Genomic DNA, 20,594 nt, shown 5'->3' on the forward strand with positions numbered 1-20,594 from the left:
AAGAAAACCATTGTCCCAGACTGATGGTCTGACTGAGGTTGGAGGTGCTGTAGTCCAGCACCCTGCTCAGAGCAGGGCTGGCTGATGTTGGAGGAGCTGCTGAAGGGCTGCTTGGGTTGGGGGTAGCTCCAGGGATGGCAGTTTTGCGGCTTGGAAACCTCTTGCAGTGCTCAACCTTTATTCTGAATTTCCCCCCACAATGATATTATTCCTTGTGTTTCACTGTTCCAGTATATCATAGACTCACAGCATGGTTTGGGTTGGAAGGGACCTTAAAGCCCATCCAGTGCCACCCCCTGCCCTGGGCAGGGACCCCTCCCACCAGCCCAGGTTGCTCCAAGCCCCGTCCAGCCTGGCCTATTCTGTACTTCTCTGCAGAATCTTCAAAGAGAAAGCAATGGAGGCAAGACCTAGGGGTTCATCTGAGTTCCCAGAAGAGTCCAGGGAGAAGGATCGTAAGAAGATGGTTCAAAGGAAAAGCTTAGTTTAGGTGTTCCTGTTCACATCACTTTAAGTGCTGGAGCCCTCTGACACAATGACTTCTTACACATTTAAAATTGGACAATATGTCCAACATGTCCTTCAGCGGCTCTGCTTAAATAAAAAAAAAAAAAATAGCTAAACCAAACCAGGATGTGACAGCCTAATAAGAAAGATGGTGCAAAGCCAGTTCCTGTACTAGACACATTTTAAGTTTGTAGGATTTGCTGAAAGGAAAGGGTCCTGCTCCCTTTTCCATCTTCAACCCTTTGCTTTCCCAGTGCTGCTGAATCTGCTCTTTGGGGGCCAAAGAGAAGAGCGAATGTGGCGGGGGGAGGCTGCATCGTCCACAAACTTCCATGTGCTCAGCTGTATTAATTAAACAGTTATACATCAGTACTTGATCGTGCCTCCCTTAAGGAATTAGTGTTTTTGAGAAGGTAGTAGAATTCACAGCGATGTTTCTTCTTGCAGTCAGCTTTTTTATTTTATTTTGGCACACGTTGTTGACTCAGGAAGTGATAACATTTGAGGTGCTTATCTGTGAGCAGCAGCCTTGTGAGAGGAATGCTGATGAGCGCCTTGTCAAGTGGTTTCTGAATGCTGGCAGGAATAAAGCGGAATTATTAATGCTTATATTGGAACATTTTTCTCCTGTTTTTAAACTTCTCTGCAACGCTCTGGAGATTCAGTGGCTTCTTCCAAACCTCATTAAATTCAGTAAAAAGCTTGTTGCAGATTTTGTGAAGGTCTGTTTTTTGGTTTTTTTGTGGTTTTTTTTTTTTCTTGGACCTAAACCACACAAAATAAGTTTACCTCCCGCTACCCTAAATGTGTATCTCGCCTTTATAAAAGCCAGGACGTGGCCAGAAAACTGTCTCTGAAGAGCGTTGTTCTAGGGTTGCGTAGCTTGCCTTCGTACCTTATTTTGTTTGTTCAATAAGCTCGCTGAGCGTTCCCGTCAAAGGTGACTTTGTCCACCCGGGCGGCTCTAATGTTGAGCTTGTTGCTTGATCGAGCCGGTACCTCAAAGTAAAACTCCTGTCCTCTGCTCCCTGTGCCATATTGAATTAGCAACCCGTAAAGCCATTGGAACTGGCGTTTGGCTTCTTGGTTGAGAGAGAGTTTAAAATCAGAAGAGGTTGACCTCTGTTGCAGGTAACCAAATGTTGCTTTTAGAAACTATTTTAGAAAATTCTAATTTGTGATTAGCTGAGGTTTTTGCAGCTGTGGTCATTCATGGAGTGTTTTCTGTTAAAGCAGAGCATCCTCATCTTACAGGTTTTTTTAAATAGCTGAATGTAGATCCGTATGAGATTCCCTAAACGTGTGTCCACTGTGTGAAATATTAGAATTTCTTTTGCTTGATGCGTTTGTGCTTTTTAAACTATCTCTTTCTACTGTGTTAATCTTAAAATTATATATCCTTTTTTGCCTACCAAAAGTATTTCTTATTTTTTCCTGTTACAAGCCATAAACTAAGGGACATAATAAATGCAAAATAGGGATTTTTTTTTTTTAACGGACCAGAATGTGAAAATTATCACTAGTTGTGGCACATCAGAGCACAAGCAAACTACTTCGAGCAGCAGCATTGTACATTTATATAAGTTTGACTTCCCAGGCGCGTACGTATGCAGCGTGCTATTGGGATGACTTCCAAGTTATTACGAAGAGCAAATCTTCTGGTCCCCTGGATGCAAGGGAGTGGTATTCCATCGGTTTGGCTGTTTGTGTGCTCTAGGAACGGTTGGGTTTAGGGTTTGGGTGTTTTAACATAGAAGTTGGTGTCCCACAGGTCTCGAGCTGTTGGAGCAGTTCAGTCGCCATAGCAGCCGTTCCTGCTGAAGGGACGGTATAAGAATGAGGCAGATCAGATATTTTACCTGTATAAGTTTTTTTGACAAATGTATATTTGCGACAAAATACTTAAATATATTTTTTTTTAGGAAATAATTGTACAGCACTTAGAAAGTTGGAAAGATAAAGCTGGGGAGGAACGGTATTATATGAGCATTGCTGCTCACCTTGGCTTTCTTGCAGCTTTGCCCGAAAGTACTTAGGCAATAACCAGTATTTAGGGGTACTCATCTGCTTTCTTGGCGGGCAAAAAAGCTATTTTTAGCATAAAATTAAGACACTTTTGAAGATTAGTACAAAACCAGTTGGTTCCTCTATACAAGGGCTTTCCTGTAGTTTGTAGTGATAAGGAATATGTTTTTTTCCGCTTCTGCGTACCAAAAAAGTTTAAAAAAAATTTGAACTGCTTTGTGGACACAATTCCTGAACTGTTCCCTACCAGAAGAGAGACCTTAACCAGCACGTGTGCACCTGTCGGAGTCCGCTCGCTACATTCCCTCTTTGGGCATATTAAGATCTCAGTAGCTGACTTACAAAGCAGTTAGTTCTTTTTACTTTTCCTCTTTAATTAAGACAAACTAGCCTAAAGTTGAGTTTATTCCATAAGTTGCTGGCTATGTAAAAAGTGTGGGGTTTTTTGTTTGGTTTTTTTTTTTTCAACCAAAGGTTCATGTTTTAAAGTACTGTCTCTTTATTTGCAGTTGCCAATGTGAAGTATCGGAAGAGTATCATCTGAAACTTTCTGGGACGACGCAGACTGTTTTATTATCTGGTATTCTTTGGTAAGCATATTATTTTGATAAGACGAGCTGCTTGGTGATGGTGGGTTCTACAGTTGTCATTGATTACTCTCTTAATTAAATAAAGCATTTTCCAAGATGTTAGACAAAAATCTATATTTTACTTGAGATTTGCAACCTTTAATTATAAGAAAAAGATTACTTTTGATGCTTTGTTGTGCACAGAATCTTCGAACGTGAATCTTTGTCCTGCTCCTGTTCCAGAGTAATGTGTAAATGCCCATATTGTCAGCTGCTTCCCCAGTAAACCCTTAGCAAAGCTCTTTGGTTACTTCTACATGTGGTGCCAGGAAGGAGGGGAAACCTTGCTGTCAGGGACTGAAACGTGGGAAACTAACTGTTTATCCTTATCTCAGAATAATTTCCTTCCACCTGTGAAAGAGGAAGAAGTGTTTTCACTTTGTAACAGAAGCATCTTTTTGCAAAAGCCAGGTCACATTCTTGAATATTTCACGCTTAAATTTTCTAATGCTTCTTTGTCAGAACCTTTGGATTCCTATGTAAAATTCTTACAGGACAACTGTGACACAGTATGTGAATAGCTGCGTTCTGAGACTGAGGGTCAACACAATTTGATTTTGATACTAAAATAAATCGAGTTCAGGATCTAGACAGGGAGGCAGGGGAAGAAAGTGAAACACTTGGGTACTTCGTTTTTTCACCCTCCAGTTTTTCTTTTTCCTTGCTCTAAGTCCAACTTCGTTTAAATATATAGGAATTTAAATGATCCTTTAGTTAGATAATCTTTTTTGTTTAGAATCAGTGGCAAAACAGATGGTTATTGCTAGTCTTGATTATGTACATAATTTAGACCAGAAGGCACATCTGAAACGAAAGGTAATTAAGATGTTCCCGTACTGGCTGAACAAGAGTCTGAGGTTACAACCTTTGCTAATCACTTATCCTTTCAAGCAGAACATAAGGATGGAGAATTAACATGACTAACCTCTTTTTTTGGTGTAATTTAATATCTGTGAAAGTACAGCTGAAAGGGCAGCACAGTAAGTTGATAACATAACCTTTTTTGGCCTCAGTCCTGAAGGAAATAACTGTTATTTCTACCAATAAAAACAAGTTTTGCTACAGTATTTACAAGCTATCTCCTATTTATATGTGACCCTATTTATAAGTGGGAGCCCAAACTTGAGGCTTATGAAGATCTTTTCTTGGTCAGTCTTTATCTAAGCTGTGTTTGAACATTTCCATTTCATTTCTGGGAAGGCTTTTTTTACTGCCATGGAATTGCTGATTATTTGCCAGCTGCAGTTAAACAAAATGAGAATTCTGATTCTGTTCTGCCACTAATCAAAAAAGATGGTACGGGTCAACTTGAGAACGGGTTTCTTCAGCCAGTTTGCGCTAGTCTTGCTCTGTATCAAGCTGTCCTTCAAAGTAGCACGGTGTGTTAATTATCATGGGTGAAACTAAGCAGAGTGGCTCGTTGGGGTTTGCGGTACGCAGAATGTCCTCCTGCTCCTGGCCGCTAGGGCAGGCTCGTCAAGTGGGGGTCACACTTCCCCTTACTAGGGGACACACAGGCACGGGGGTCCTTTTTTCTGTTCACATGACTAACCCGGAGGAGTTTGCTAAACGTACGGATGGAAATGGAGTAGAAAGCTCTGGTGTAGAATGAAATTGAGATTGCAGGCGTGGTTTCAGAGTTCATTCACACAATCTCAGTATGAGAATAGCGTGTGATCCCCATCCCTGCTCCCAGTGCTGCGTTTCCTTCCCCTTGGGCTCAATCCGGTGATCATGAAGGGACTGGGATCAGCTTGTTGACATGATAGGAAATTAATTCTTTCTTTCAGTAATATTCACTGTCTGTCAGATCAGTGAACTTCATTCTAACAATTCAGTGTTTCTTGCTGGTTTTGCCAGCAATTTTTAAAAGTGCTTTGGTGTTGTGGCATTTAAGTTGAAGCGTTTCACTAATACCTAGAAGCAGCGTGAGCATGCAAACTATTTGTTTTAGAACCAGTCCTATAGGTTCTTCTACCATTTATCTTGGCAACATCACAGTTTACATCTGATAATCCTGATTAAAACTGAATCCAGCACACTTTTTTTCACACAGCTTTCCCAAAATTCACCTTCAAAAGGAAGATTCTCACATTCGTGTAAAAAGCCACAGTAGTGTGATAGAAGTTGTTTTGCAGCTGAATGCAGCAATTAGAGTAAGAAACTTGTTCTGCAGTAATTTGGATAGTCTCCACTCATTGTTCCTGCTGGATTTTAGGAGCACAACTGTAAAACACTTCTAAAAGAGCTAATTCTCCAAGCTAATAGTTCTTTTATTATCACAGAATCATCTAGGTTGGAAGAGACCTTTAAGATCGAGTCCAACCATCAACCCAACACTGCCAAACCCACCAGTAACCCATGTCCCTCAGCACTGCGTCTGCCCGGCTTTTAAATACCTTCAGGGGTGGCGATTCCGCCCCTTCCCTGGGCAGCCTGTTCCATCGTGTAGCGTAACCGTCATGTAGATGGCTATATAGTAAACTTTAAAAATAAATATATCTAGTCAAGCTGAAATATAAAAGAACAGTTTTGCGACAGCACAGTGCCTAATGTATGAAAACTTTTCCTCAGCAATACTAAGCATGCTTTAGATTTGTAATAAAGCTCATCTTTTAATTAGGTCTGTGTTTCTTTGATAATTCTGCTTGAAGTTGAAAGAATTTTCTGAAATAGCAAAGTTAGGGTTGGGGTTTTTTTTTCTATTCAGAAGGCTTTGCTGTCAATGTTTAAAGCTTTGGTCAAGTTGTGCGTAAGTTGTCTAGGTGAATTGATCTGGAAATGCTTGGTCTTAATGACTTTAACAGTGGCTGCTGTTCTGGAAAAGCAGAGTTGGGACTGGTGAGGAGGCTGCAGAAGGCGGTGGTGCCAACAGCCGCCTCCAGCAGCCTGCAGAGACGGTACCCGAGGTGTCCTCCTCAAAAGTGGTTGTTTATATGAATATAAATAGGCCCTGACTCTCCATCACTTTTCTGGCTGGCTGTAGACCTGACAGCTGAACGTGTAAGCTTATCATTATTTTAAGGGTGGAGAAGGCGATTTGTGTAAACCTCACAGTTTTGAAACCCATCTTCTCTTGAATCATTAGTCTTCATTATCTCAGGATAGACCGCAAAGTTAATCCAGTCTGCGCCTTTCTTGATGGATGAGCTGTAAGACAGAGGTTGACTGGACAAATAAGCCTGTTGCTTAGCCAGCCGTCGTCTTAAATTTGATTGAGCAGGAGGCTCATTTTTTAAGTCTTGTCGATCAAGGAGAACGGTGCATCACGTACTCTGAAAAACACACAGCGAGACCCAAAGGTTAGAAGCTGGAATCAGACGCGTTCGCAAGAACTGCTGAACTCCTCCTTTCTTGGTATCTTCAAGTCAAGAGTAGACGTGGGCTTGGAAGATAAGTGTACCCAAACACAACCTATGTAAAATACCAAGTCATGCTGGAAGCCAGCACAAGCTCTTGTTTTGAATGCAAGGGTTGGAATTTTACGTTAAAGATCGAACCTGATGAGTTTATGGCCTTTTTAGCTTTAATCATTGCTTTGATTCTTTGCATGTTCTCATCAGTTGCAGCGTGGGTTACATATGAGCCATCTTTCTTCTCTGCTGCTTTTGAAACAAAATGATCAATAATTCTGCCTTTTTAAAACCAATATTAACAATAATACTCTCTTCATCTTGCTGTTGGTAGATAGCATTTCTAGATTTCCTTTGTTTCTGAGAACTTAAAAGAATGCTTCTACTCTCCATTGTTCTTGCAGGCATGGAAATTGCTGTGCTGTTTTTTTATTTTTCCGTATCAGTTTCCATAGTTGATGGATTCAGGCTTCTATCGAGTCTTCTAGTTTTGTTTTTTTTTTCTTGTCTGTTTGAAATTGGGATTTTATATCTACTTTTTGCATTAGTTTTTAGTGAAATTGTGGCAGTTCCAGCTCAATTCTGCTCATAATTTCCTCCTTTTATATATATATCACATATATAAAAATATATAAATACACACACACACACACACACCCTTCTGCAAGCTGTGTGATTTGGAACCAATTTGCAAGCTTTTGTATGCTATTTTTCCCCTGCTCTGGGGACATTAGGAACATCACAGTAAAAAAAAGTCTTTTTTTTTTAACAGAGGTTTTGAGGACAGCGCGATGCTTTCTTCTCATTGATCATTTTTAGATGGGGGACGTTGAGTGGGATGTTTCAGTTTCAGAATACGTGCGTCTGCTGCTCCTTTTCCCTTTGTAAATGTTCTGTAGAATCTGCAGGGTAGGTTAAAGGTTGGACTTGATGATCTTACAGGTCCCTTCCAACCTCAGCAATTCTATGATTCCTGCAGTGGTGGCTTGTCTGTGAGCTGGTGGACTCAAAGTGGTTTTCTCTGTCAACCACAACACAGCTAATTTGAACTATATTTATAAGTAAGGTGACATATGAACTGACGTATCTACTGTAGACTGGAAAACCCATAAAATCCCTGAACTGATCCTTTTTTTCTTTTTTCCCCAAAAAGGGAAGAACCTAGCTGAATTTAAAAAATTGAATGTAAGGTAAATCTCCAAATCAGATTGTAACTCCTATATTCACTTCCATCATTAATTTCCTAATAGAGTCAACTGCATAAACTTCAAGACTCTTTAATATTTCCAGAAAATTTGCAGATTATTGAAGATCGGGGGGTTGTTAGACAGTTAGTGATCTGGAGCTCTTGGAAAGGGCAGTGCAAGAAAATGGGTATTTTGATACGTCCATGGATGTAGAAAATGAGTCATAACTATAAAATGAGGAATTTTATCCGTATATGAATTCTAATTCATGTGCCACGGTTGAAACGAGATAACTTCAGAAGGATCCATCAGCCTGTGTTACCTAACAAATCAGACCAAATGATCTCTACGATCCCTTTGGTTTTATAACCTATGTATTTGTGATTCACCATCTGCAGATGATTTGGGAGAAAACTCAGGGTGAGCTAGAAAAATGAACGTGTTTTAATTTAAATTATATAAACAGTGGTCTAATTGCTGCATTCAGATGGGTATTCTCCCAGCAGTACATTCCAAGATGATTTTTTAGAATGAACAGAAGGAGCCAGACACATCTTGAAACAATTCTGTCTCTCAGGAGAGTTAGTTTACATGGATTTCATCTTTTCATAATTACTGCTTGCTTGCCGTTTTCTAACAGCTGAATTCTCAGTCTTTAAAAGTTAATCTGTATCTGTTTGCTAAAAAAAAAAAAATGAATTCAACTTCATTGTTATACTTTTCTGGTTTTCTAGATTTTAATAAGTGAAGAAGAGCCTCGAAGTATTGTGAGTAAAGACGAGGATTTCTCCTCCTATCCAGGGCCTGTCATGGTAAGCGAAAGGGGTTTGTAGGGTCTGTTACAGAGCAGAATAGGCTAAAAGCTGAAAAACGTTAGAGAATTCATGTTTACGTGTGGGGTTGTTGAATTTTAAGCGTAGTGCTAGACTAGGCTAGGCTAATGCCTTCTTCCTTATGCTATTACATGTGTCTTTTTTTTTTTATTTATCACTTCAGTAATCAAGCAGCGGGAAGGAAACCCGTTTCTAATATCGTATTTAGTTGTTTGAGTGCTTGTCTTTGAAAGTTTAGTAAGTTACTGCTACCTGAACTGTCTCGGCAGTCCGTGCTGGCTGAGGCTTTCGTTGCTAGCTTGCTGGGTGGTGAAGGCGGCAGCAGTGACGATGCCGAGGTTAACTGTAACGCTTTGTTTCTCAGGATGAAGAGACTCAGCACAGCCTTGAATGCATCCAGGCTAATCAGATTTTTCCCAGGAAGCAGCTGATCCGAGAGGATGAGAACCTTCAGGTAATCACCACGCTGCTCCTTGCCAGTTAAGATGACAACATCTCTAGTTGACCTGGGTGTTCTCTGGCCTCTCCCATAGAATTTTCATTTGCAGTTCATCACAGTGATAAGAGGAACACGTTTTCTTTTTAAATACTCATGTGCTGTTGCTAGGACGGAGAGCTTGTGCATGATAGCACGAGAGTTTCCTTAGCGTGTCTGAAAAATTGCTTGTGTAGCAATTTCAAGTGCTAGGTTTTATTCCATAGTTTAGAACTCTTTGTATTTTAAAAAAATACTAAGCTAGTTAAATACTACTGTTCCTTCCTGTTACTGAGAAGCCAAAAGTCTTATGTTGCACAAAATGGGTATTACTTGGTTTCTTAATTTTCCAAAGTTCCTTGTTTCAAATGATTTATCCATGTAGACGCTCTTCTATCAGCTGAAGAGGTATTTCATTTTAATAGAAAACATTTTTAATCGATTTAAGCTAAGTTGGTGTAAAACCAGATTATTTTCAAGTTGAGCGTTTACACTTTTCACCCAGCTCAGCTAAATTGGGCTTAAGTCACATTTTTAATTAAACAGTTGTAATTTTTATGTGCAATGTCATATGAGTGCAGGTTTTCCAACTTTATAAAACAGCAGCATGTTGTGCATTTTCATCTTTGCAGTGAGAAATATGAAGCAAAAAGTATGATTTGTCCAACTGACTTCATCTGTGTAGCAATTATGCAGTCTAAGCTGGTTACCTGAGGTTGTTTAGTGGATATTGGGAACCAGTAGCACAGATTATTCATCTTATGTTTTGCCCACTTTAGGATGAATTTAATAACATTATGGAAATGCCGCTCCATTAAGTAAGGAGCGAGAGCATAAATCAAGGGGTTGGTCAGACTGCTTGCCAAAATGTGAGGATATTTTGCTCAGATGTTTCATAAAAATTCATTGTTTTCCCTGACCAAGCACTTACTACTCAGGAAAATTAAGAGAAAATGAGAAACTGTTTAAAAAAGAAGGCTACAATTAGCCTCTGAACCAACCTTACCCAAGACTTTCCTTCTTAGCAGTAATAGCCAGGCTGAAGTCTCAGCAGTGTTTCACTTTGCTTTTATGATGTTGTGTGCTTGAACGTGTGCTCACAGGAGGTACATTATTTTTGGTAAATGGTTTCTGAAAGATTTTTCTTCCCATTCCGAAGGTCCCGTTCATTGAACTTCATGGTGAGAGTACGGAGTACGTGGGACGAGCGGAGGATGCCATCATTGCACTTTCTAATTACAGGCTTCACATCAAATTCAAGGAGTCTGTTGTGAATGTAAGTGTTATTCATGCTACTGTGATAATACAGGTATTCTGAACTCAATCCAAATAAGGGAATTTAGGATAAAAGTACAGTAATCCCACCTTTTAAGGGTAGTGGTAATGAACAATTTCTTTATGGTGTTCAAATCGCATTTTTCAGGGAGAGCAGATACGTATTTAGGCATCAAAAGATGACTTGGCACCTCTGAAAATCAGGCTTCCTAGGGAAACTTCACATCCCTCAGCTTTGTGTTCTCTTTACAGCTGGCTCTGTCAGCCATTGGTTCTCCCGAAGCTCTGTATATGCTCAGTAGCAAAATAAAAGGTCATCCAAAGGGCTGTTTGGGGCACCTAAGCTCAATTTGTGCCTTGCTTGGAGCTTCAAAAGGTGGAAGCAGGTCCAGCTGCTTATGTTACAGGCCCGAAGCTGGACAGTATGAGTACGGTCATTGACGTAAGAGAGCTGTGACTTGGACTCATCTTCAAATGCCTACGAATTTCTTTAAAGAGCTTTACTCTAGGTATCCATCCTTAAAAATTGTTCCATATCCAGCTATGCATGATCATAGACGTAAGTTAAATGGCAGCGTATAGTCCTTTGCAGTAGTATAACGCTGACGTACACTAGTCTTACTAGTTGTAATACCATTTGTGAACTATATAGAGTTTGAGAAGACATTATACGTGACACAGGAATATTTTTGTGGGTATTTGTAATAAATCCAGTAAAATAAAATCCAAAGAATCAAAGCATTTTAATTTTTTTTTCTCCTGTTGATGGGTTTTTTACCTATCTCCTTATTTCAAGACAAGTCCTGCCCCTGACTATTTGTTCACGATTGCCACGTGTGGGTCACAAATCCCGAGCTATGCAGTGGTGAGTTAAGTGTCAAACACCAAAACTGCGTGTTATTCCAAAGCTGAGAAAAGCAAGGGAAACAAAATACAAGAATTGACAAGTGTCCGACATCCAGATCACTATGTCACATGTGTCGTGGTCATGTAACATCAGCGAGATCGCCTGTGCATCTAACAGGCTTAATTTTTGATGCTATGTCAGTCTCAAATTTAAGTTGTTTTTTTATTGTTTTGTGCCAGAACCGAATTATTAACTCTGTAAAAATGCTGTTTACTAACTGAAACTCAGTCTTTACTCGTTTCTGTTTCTCTAGTCATATAGCTGTGTTATCTACAGACTCGGAAATGTGCCTGTGTTATAGTTATCATTAATCACTTTAAGCGCTATTTTAGTTCATGAGCTGTCAATGTAGTAGGCTTAATAGGCACGGCTGCTAGGCTGGGGAATATCTGTGTACAGCGTTAAAGCGCTAAAATTCCTGATGATTTGGGGGTTTTCAGCAAATAAAGGTGTTATTTCTGAACATGGCAATTCCTCAAAATGATGGCAAAAAAAACCTTACGATGACAAGAATTTAATTGGAAATTTAAGGGCTATTATATTCTGCTGCTGACCATAGAAAGGAGATGATACAAGTATGTGTGGATGCAGAGGGGGCATAACTTCACTTGTCACTTCTCTTATTCTGTGCTCAATCGTAAAGTATAACTCGAGACTTAGAAGTTAAGGTGTAAGCGCCACCGTGCATCGGGACGGTCGCCCAGGGTCGGGGAGGTGCTGGGGTGCCTCAGCTGCCGTGCCACCAGGTGCAGCTCTCCGTGCCGCTGGCAGCAAGGGGAAGATGCTTTACGAGGCACGTGTTTTATAGGCTGCCTTTGCTGCTTTGTAATATGAACATGGATTCTAAGGCCCAATTCTGCCCAGGGGCCTGCTACAGCAAATCTATGTTGTATTACTGTTAGATTATTATTTTTCTTTTTAACTCTGAGTGTTGTATGAAATTGGCAACTAGAAGTGACAGAGCAAAGGACTGAATATTTAAAACCAAGGAGCTGAGACGTGAGAAACAGGAGTAGCCCTAGAAATCAAGAGTTTGTGCTGAGGAATGCCCGGAAATGGTTGAGTTACTTTATTAGAGAAGGCACTAATGCATGTGCTGCACTTAATGTCATATTTGTTCTTAGGATAATTGAGAGTATTGGTTTTCAAGAATTTTCAATTTAATGTTTTTGAACAGTAACAGAAAGTTGTATTTTCTTAAATAATATCCTTCGTTTGTGTTCAGGAAAGAGTCCATAAAGGTTCGGCAATACTACCATAGTAATTTTGCTTCCCTCACTTTCCAGTGTTCTGCCCCCTCTCTCCATCTGATATCTGAAAGGTTGTTAGTCCTGCTTCATGTGTCGTCATTGACTAGAAAGATCCTGTTAGGTAGTGTAGGAGGTAGAGGGTAGAGCAGAACATAGATTATTCTTCTGTAGCCAAATATAATCATCACTAATAACCTGGATGCCAGTAGAGTTCATACTAAGGCAGACAGGATTTGGAATACCTGCAAGCATAAAAGATACTTGCAATAATTCGGAACCATATTTGAATTGTTAAATTTGGGAATAAAAGTCCCTTTGGTTATTGTTGATCAAAATTATTGATCAGAGGGTGATTTTTCTAAGTTAAATCTTCACTGAGTACTTCTTGATTGTGTTCATCTTGATTCTTTCCTGTTGTTTTTATATTGCTAGAGCTGTTCAGAAAACACCTGTTAAGAAAACCTTTTTAAAAGTGTGTAAATGTTTACTAATGTTAGGAGTTGGTGGGTTTTTTTTTATTTTTATTCGTTTTCACGAGAATCACTGTCCTAATGAAGTCCAGCCATGCTAACGAGCTTATCACCTCAGTGGAGAAAAGTATTTCTGTGTAAGAAAGAGGGTTTTAGCAAATATCTGTATTATAGTACTTGTAAAACAAATTAATTCGCCGTGTCGGAACGTGCAGCTGTTCTGTGCTGGCATCTCCTTTTGAAGTAGGTGGGATATTCTCCTGGTAGCAATGGTCCCGCAGAGAAGGCGGTGTGCACGTCAACTACTTGCCCCTTAATAAAGGCAACTGCATGAAGAAATGGAATCCAGTTAAAAACTGGATTCCTGGACTTCGTTATTTTTACCTCACTGTTCTCTTTTTGTTTACAATTCAATAGACTGGCTGTCAAAACGATGCTTGTGAAACCTCAGTAAGTAGCACAACGCTGCTAGATCACTTGCTGCACCTGTGCTTGAAAATAAATACGTTTAAAAGTTGATAATGCTCACGCGGCAACACTGCAGAAAACAGCTGTATGCAGAAATCTTTTTCCGTGGATAATTTCCTAGATCACAGTAGTAAAAGCAATGTGGTGTTTTAAATGCAAACCCAAAAGATGCAGTAGACCATGCATAAATTGGAGGGATTATGACATTCAAAAGGGTTGACTTACATTTATCCATGGGATAAAAATGCAGACTCAACAGCAATCTCTCAGGGGGCATGGGAAGTTTGGTTCCCAGGCTGAGCTCTGTTGACTGCCTTTCCTTAAGAACATTTCAAACTTTGCAGCTGGTGAGTGTTTCTGTCTAATCGTTTTCTCCCTGTAAGCTAATTGCATTTATGGGAGAATTAAAATTTTAGCCTAGCTTATGAAACCATGGACTTGTACGTAGCCTCTTCCAAACAGTTGATTTTGGACGCAGTTAAAAGGTGAGGGAGACTTTCAGTCTTGGTGAGTAAATGAGTTTTGGTCTGAGCTTTCCCTTGCTTGGCCTTTAATGGAAAACTGGTTGGTTTGGTATCTGCCTTACGTGTGTAGCACAGTTGTGGCTCATCTCTGATGAACAGTAGCTTAGTCTTCGTTTCGGTCGCAGGTCCTGGTGCTCAGACTGTCCCCGTTGCTTGCATGTTAGTTGTGAAAGCAGAGGGGGGACTAAATGATTGCCTTCAAGACAGAACCCAAGTGTAATTAGCTGTAATTAAAAGCAAAATTTGCTTCAGGTACTCCATGTAGGTTATATGAATAAGATCATGCCTGGAGATATTTGACTCTCTCCACCTAGGAGAGTCCTCAAAGACCTTCTGAGCTGACCTCCATATGTCCCTCCATACATCATGCTATACCGCGCTTCAGGACGTACAGCGTGTAGCCGTGGCCTCGTGCTGTTTAAAGTAACCAGCCTGTAACATAACCCTGACATTATTTCAGGCTCTGAACTGGGAAAACAAGAAGAAAGTCCTAATTACAGCTCATGGCGCCTGGGTGCCACACGGTGTCCTGGAGAGGCTCAGGCCAAGGGCAGAGTGTACAGCAGAGTCACTCGGGAAGGGGTGGCTTTTAGCAGCCTGGCCGTGCCCACTGTGTGCCACTTGGCCCGTGGTCAAGGGTTGAGCCATGGGCTGGGTCGTTTTAGCAGGGTAAACATAACTTAGGCTTTTTCTAACTACAGGGGTATTTTTCTTTAAATATATCTTGTCCTGCTGTGAGATAACAGACAGTTCCAGTAATTTAAAATTAAAAAAAAAAAGAAAAAAATCACTTTCAAAAAGAAAAAGTTTGAGTTGTAAAACGTTGCTATTGTTTAAAATGAGATAATTTTGAAGAAGAGACAGTGAAGAGATGGATGCTGCACGAGCACAATGCTCTAGTACTCTCTAATGCGATATGATTGGCCTTGGATAACAATGCGTGTTTATTCTTATGAAAGCAAAAATGATTGCTTCTCCACGGCTTTATTTCGATAGCTATTATTATATGGTGAAATGCCTGCAAATAGAATTGATGGCTCTTTCAGGAGCAAGAGAACCGCACTGGGCGTCCCAACTCGCTGCGTGCATCACCCTGAGAAACAGAACCGTTTTCTGGAAGGGTGTCAGTGGGAAAGAATGGGGAATGAAGGCAGATAATTGTACAGAGTTTTACTGGGGGAAGAATAATGGACAGGAAGGAGATTGAAATTGCAAGAGAATCAGAGGACAGATTTTTATGACCGGAAAAGAAAATGAAAAAGATTGATACGAAGGTTGTCCTGGAGAAAAAACCCAGCAGATTCTAAGGAAATAGATGGTGAGCTGCATGTAGGCTGTCATGAGAAAAAAGAATGGAAGTTGAGCAGAGGGCAGATTGAAAGGGCATAGGACAAAGAGTGACTTTGAAAGAAGGAAATTAAAAATAATGCAGGAGTAGAAGAATACTTAGTATGTCGTTAGAGTGCAGACAGGAGGAAGAGGAGCCAGAACAAGACTGCTTGGAGAGGGGAGTGAGGTGAAGAGCTGCTTAAATGAAGATGGCCATGGGAAGGAATGAGATAAGAGGGGTGGGGGGGGGGGGAAGGAAAATTAACAGACAAAGGAGCATTTGAGTGAAAAAGCAAGTCTTCTAGAGTCATAACTCATTTAGCTGGGGAAAGGTAACTGACTTCCCATGTTGGTGCCATGTAAGGCAATGGGAGTTTTAAATAACTTATTGGTGTATGTGAGGCTGTCCAGTCGGGAAGAAGGAATGGAAGATCCTCTGGTCTGAGGGCCGTCCCAGTCCCTTAATGTATTAGATAAATTGTTGTGATGGCTTTATCTACCTTGCAGACTAGAATCAAGTAGGAGAAGGCGTGGAAGAAATTAGCGCTTAAAATATAAAGATGAACTATAGCAACAGACCTCTAGTCTTGTCCGTCGTGCATTTAACTGCCCATTTCCATGGGTGTCCGAGTCTGTCAGCATCTTCCCTGTGCTTATTCTCCGCAGTGACTGCCCCAGTTTGAGCTGAAGGATGGCAAGTGAAGAGGGGGCTCATCTCTCAGGAGGGAATCCTCATTTCACGTGCCCTTCATGTTGCTAGCGACATAATCTATACTAGGCTATCACAGATCTTAAAACAGTAATAATGCTGAAAACATGGACAAAATTCAAGTTCCAGCTTTATTTGAAAACCAAACTACTGGCTGTCAAGTCAGACACCATCTTGTCCAGTCTCTTCACGTCTGAATTTTCTGTTCTTCAATGGTCCAGCTACAACAAGAGGAACAGAGAATAACTTACCTGTACTGGCCTGGCTGGCCATGGGGAATCACAGAATGTGCTGGGTTGGAAGGGACCTTTAAAGGCCATCTAGTCCAACCCCCCTGCAGTGAGCAGGGACATCTTCAGCTAGATCAGGTTGCTCAGAGCCTCATCCAGCCTGGCCTTGAATGTCTCCAGGGATGGGGCCTCCAGCCCCTCTCTGGGCAACCTGGGCCAGTGTCTCACCACCCTCAGTGTAAAGAACTTCTTCCTAATGTCTGATCTAAACCCACCCTGCTCTAGTTTAAACCATTGCCCCTCGTCCTATGGCTACACGCCCTTGCAAACAGCCCCTCCCCAGCTTTCCTGTAGGCCCCCTTCAGGGACTGGAAGGGGCTCTAAGGTCTCCCCGGAGCCTTCTCTTCTCCAGGCTGAACTCCCCCCAGCTCTCTCAGCCTGTCCTCACAGCAGAGGGGCTCCAGCCCTTGCATCATCTTCATAGCCCTCCTCTGGACCCACTCCAACAGCTCCGTGTCCTTCTTGCGCTGAGGGCTCCAGAGCTGGACACACCACTCCGTGTGGGGTCTCAGGAGAGCAGAGCAGAGGGGCAGAATCCCCTCTCTGGATCTGCTGGCCACGCTTCTTTTGATGCAGCCCAGGATGCGATTGGCCTTCTGGGCTGCAAGTGCACATTGTTGGCTCATGTCCAGCGTTTCGTCCACCAGGACCCCCAAGTCCTTTTCCACAGGGCTGCTCTCTATCACATCATCCCCCAGCCTGTATTGATAATGAGGATTGTCCCAACCCAAGTGTAGGACCTTGCACTTGGCCTTGTTGAACTTCATGAAGTTTGCTCGGGCCCATCTCTCTAGCTTGTCCAGGTCCCTGTCGATGACATCCCGTCCCTCTGGCACATTGACCGCATCACTCAGCTTAGTGTTGTTGGCAAACTTGCTGAGGGTGCTCTTGTTCCCACTGTCTATGTCATTGATGAAGATGTTGAACAGCACTGGTCCCAGTACAGATCCCTGAGGGACTCCACTTGTGACCCCTCTCCATCTGGACATTGAGCTGTTGACCACCACCCTCTGGATGCAACCATCCAGCCAGTTCCTTACCCACCGAACAGCCCACCTATCAAATCCGTATCTCTCCAACTTAGAGAGAAGGATGTTGTGGGGGACCGTGTCAAAGGCCTTGCAGAAGTCGATAGATGATATCCATAGCTTTCCCCTTGTCCACTGATGCAGTCGCTCCGTTGTAGAAAGCCACTAGGGAGATGCGTGTTAGAACTTTTCCAGCTAAGGAAGGGTCCAAGGAGGGTCCTTCTTGGTTGTGGTGTGACTAAAGGGCAAGGATAAAGGCTGAGCATGAAGACTATACCTTCCTGTTGGATTTGGGGGATTGTGAGCTCTGGGGAATTTTTGGGGCATTTGCATTCAGAAGAGGACTCTGACTTTTGAGTCAGCAGGGAAGAGAAGATGCAGCTGTGAGCTGTGTTCCTGCCTTCCCAGAGGCAGGAGAGCTTTGGTCACTCTCCTGGGCACAGTGTTTCCTGTTGGCTTTCTCTAGGCATCTTCATGCTCAGATTGAGTTTTCTCCTGGTTTGTACTTCTGAGACGTCTCTTTCCCTTGCCTGCTGTTCTTAGTTCCGTTTCCTTTTTTCGTTCCACTGAAATCAGGTACTTTTTAAGCTTTGCGATGCCTGAGTAGAAGCTGTTTTGATTCCTCACCCCAGATCCTTGATTGGAGGTGACCTTTGAGGAGTTGCACAGAGCCGCATGGAAGGGCCCTGGCAGAGCGGGGTCTCACAGCCACAGCTTGTAAACCCCGAGCCAGGCTTGAGCTGCTGGATCCTGCTCCTCTGATGGCAAAGACGATAACGGAGTATTTGACTGTTTCTCTGACAGCCTTTGTGTTGGAGGATCTCGATGGCGGAGGTTTCGTTGCCTTGTGTAACGTTCAATATAATCTAATAAACAATTCAGACAGTTTTGCACTTCGTGTTTGTTATTGGTATGAGCTAAATTCTCTGTGTTTGGAATTCAGACAGTTATATATGAGATACAATAGAATACTAGCTTTTACTCATTTAAGACAATAATGTACACTTGCCTGTCTCAAGTAAAGGTCCAAAAATATTAATGAAAACTAATATTTTCATCTTCTGGTTTCTTCTTATCTTTAAAGGTACGCGCATGTGCTTGCATGTTTTGCCTGACGAAGCTTCTGCTCGCTACATGTGCCGTAAAACATAAGCGCATATAACTATACCTTTAAAAATGAATGATTTGGCTTTATTACTCCAAATATGCCTGCTTTAATCACCAGTGTGGATCTAAACAGGCCAAATGGTTTTTCCCTGAAGAGGAAATACGGGATATTTCCATGTAACAAGCCTCTAGACTGCAGCAGTCTGTTAAAGGCAGATCTTGCTTAGCGGTTCATTTTTGACACCAATAGCTAGAAATATATTCCTTAAATCCCTAAATTTGGACCTAGAAGAGGGAAAGACAGAAAGACTCTTCCAGGAGAGAGAAGCTTGTGGGTTTCTGCTGCTTTTTGTGCCTTGACGTGTATCACTGTGCTGCAGTCTGCTCAGTGCTTCCATGCTATCCCTTAAGGGTCTTGGACTCTACCGCAACGGAGCTAGAAACTTTACCGATAGATGGTACAATGCTTCAGAGCTGTTAAAGTAGTTACAGTTTTCTTTGGTTTTCTCTCTTTTCAGCCTCTTTGTAGTCCTATAATAAATCCTTGCCAGATATGCAAAGAAATTACAGTGTTAGTGCTGCTTGAAATAAAATTCTATAATCTTTTTCAATTGCAGGTCCCGTTGCAGCTTATAGAAAGCGTTGAGTGCCGTGATATATTTCAGCTTCATTTGACTTGCAAAGACTGCAAGGTTATAAGGTATGAAAGGGCTGAATGTTGAGTGGGGGGTAACTCTGCTTTCCTCATGCTCTGGACAGCTGTGATGTTTGAAGGAAATGTTGTTGTTGTTTTGTTTTTTTTTCTTAGTGGACTTGCTTTTCCCCAAAAGATTTTCTTTTGTCTGATTTTTTGCATGCGATAGCTGAGTGTTTTTGTAAAGAGGATGGGAGCCAGATGGTCTGCGTTTTGCAAACTGTGGTCTGAGCCGAAGCGGCTAATCTGAGTTTATTCTGAAAGTAATTTTAATCTCACTGCGTTTTCCCTGTCTTACGATCAGTTCTAATATATTGCTTCAATTAGTCATGAGATATAAGACTAGGTAAAACCACTGAAACTGCACCCTTCTTTGAAAGGCAGGTAGCGTCGCGTAGAAGGGGGTATTCATTTCTGTGTCTCTTCCAGCAGTCCTCGCTCTGCCCCGGGAGCCTCTGAGCTACTGAGCCTGAGCTACTGCTCTTTCCTACTTTGCTGCTGCAGAAATTAATTTTGATCTATAAACTTTAATTAACGAGAAAGGAACGTTTCTTTTTGATTAAATGTTTGCTGGCAGTACCCTTTGTATAATGAAATGAGCCCCAGTCATATCTGAGCACTCAGAATGTTTAACAGGCCAGCTGCTTCCTGAAATGCTGTATTTTGATGAGGGCTGATTTGACTTTAGAAGTAATATTTAGTTTAATTTGAATTAAATATTTAACTTCCTCTTAACTTGTAGCTCTTGACATTTAAAAAAGTCACCCTCCCTCTCCACATTAATTTGTTATTTCTCTTCAATTGTAGAATGAATACAAATTATTTGTATTTATGCCTTTCCTTATGCATTTCCCTTCAACCCGTATCTCCAAGAATCAGTATTTGATGATACTGGCCACTGGAAGATGATGAAGTATGGAGCTGAGATACCAGATTTAGAACATATTCGTGGTATTATTTTTCACGAACAAAGTAGTTTGTGTTTTGAATAATAGGGCTGAAGTGAAGATAGTACTTGTCATTTGCAATATTAACTTTAAAAGAATATAGAAAGGATTATGGGGTCTTTAGGGGAAGATGTATCTTGTCTGACTACAGACATTTAATAGAGAATTACCCAGTCTAAGGTAGCAGTCTCGGCTTGCTTTATAGCCGGTGATGGGAAACAACCACCTCCCGGCTGCAGTTCCTCGAAGCTATTTAGGCACATTTCATGAGTCTGACACGTCGTTTTCCTTCCACTGACTGATTTTTAGATATTTGCAGGTAGGGGTAATAAATCCTGCCCTTAGAGAATACAGATGCTATCATTAACCGTGAATGCAGTAGAACGCAGACTGAGCTGAATGTAAATACTTGGTGAATATTTTATAACTATAAAATCTTGAAGAAGTCTGTCAGAGCAAAATAAATCACTGATCTTATTTCCACCCTTTTATTCTGAAGGCTCCAGGAATCCTCTGAAAAGACAAGCTAATGTAATTTGAATATACTGCTTTGAAGCGTAGTTTCTCCTGTGCAGGGAATACTCTTG

General features: G+C 41.4%; 1 protein-coding gene across 12 annotated transcripts in view; it reads left to right on the plus strand.

Moving 5' to 3' along the window:
• MTMR3 (myotubularin related protein 3) overlaps positions 1–20,594 on the plus strand; it is an 87,887-nt gene that overhangs the window by 29,174 nt on the left and 38,119 nt on the right. For 9 of the 12 annotated variants that reach the window (XR_008469181.1, XM_054219774.1, XM_054219765.1 and 6 more), the window contains 5 exons: positions 3,042–3,122; positions 8,436–8,513; positions 8,899–8,988; positions 10,169–10,285; positions 18,984–19,066. Coding sequence is in view for 11 of the 12 variants with exons in the window: in XM_054219774.1 (XP_054075749.1) it covers positions 8,511–8,513; positions 8,899–8,988; positions 10,169–10,285; positions 18,984–19,066 (293 nt within the window). In the remaining variant the exon portion in view is untranslated. Of the gene's footprint in view, positions 1–1,070; positions 1,230–1,375; positions 1,639–2,223; positions 2,881–3,041; positions 3,123–8,435; positions 8,514–8,898; positions 8,989–10,168; positions 10,286–18,983; positions 19,067–20,594 lie in introns of those variants that run through there. The other 3 variants (XM_054219772.1, XM_054219771.1, XM_054219768.1) reach the window with 3 other exon arrangements.

The sequence above is a fragment of the Rissa tridactyla genome, chromosome 13, assembly GCF_028500815.1.
Source record: "Rissa tridactyla isolate bRisTri1 chromosome 13, bRisTri1.patW.cur.20221130, whole genome shotgun sequence".
Lineage (NCBI taxonomy): Eukaryota > Metazoa > Chordata > Aves > Charadriiformes > Laridae > Rissa > Rissa tridactyla.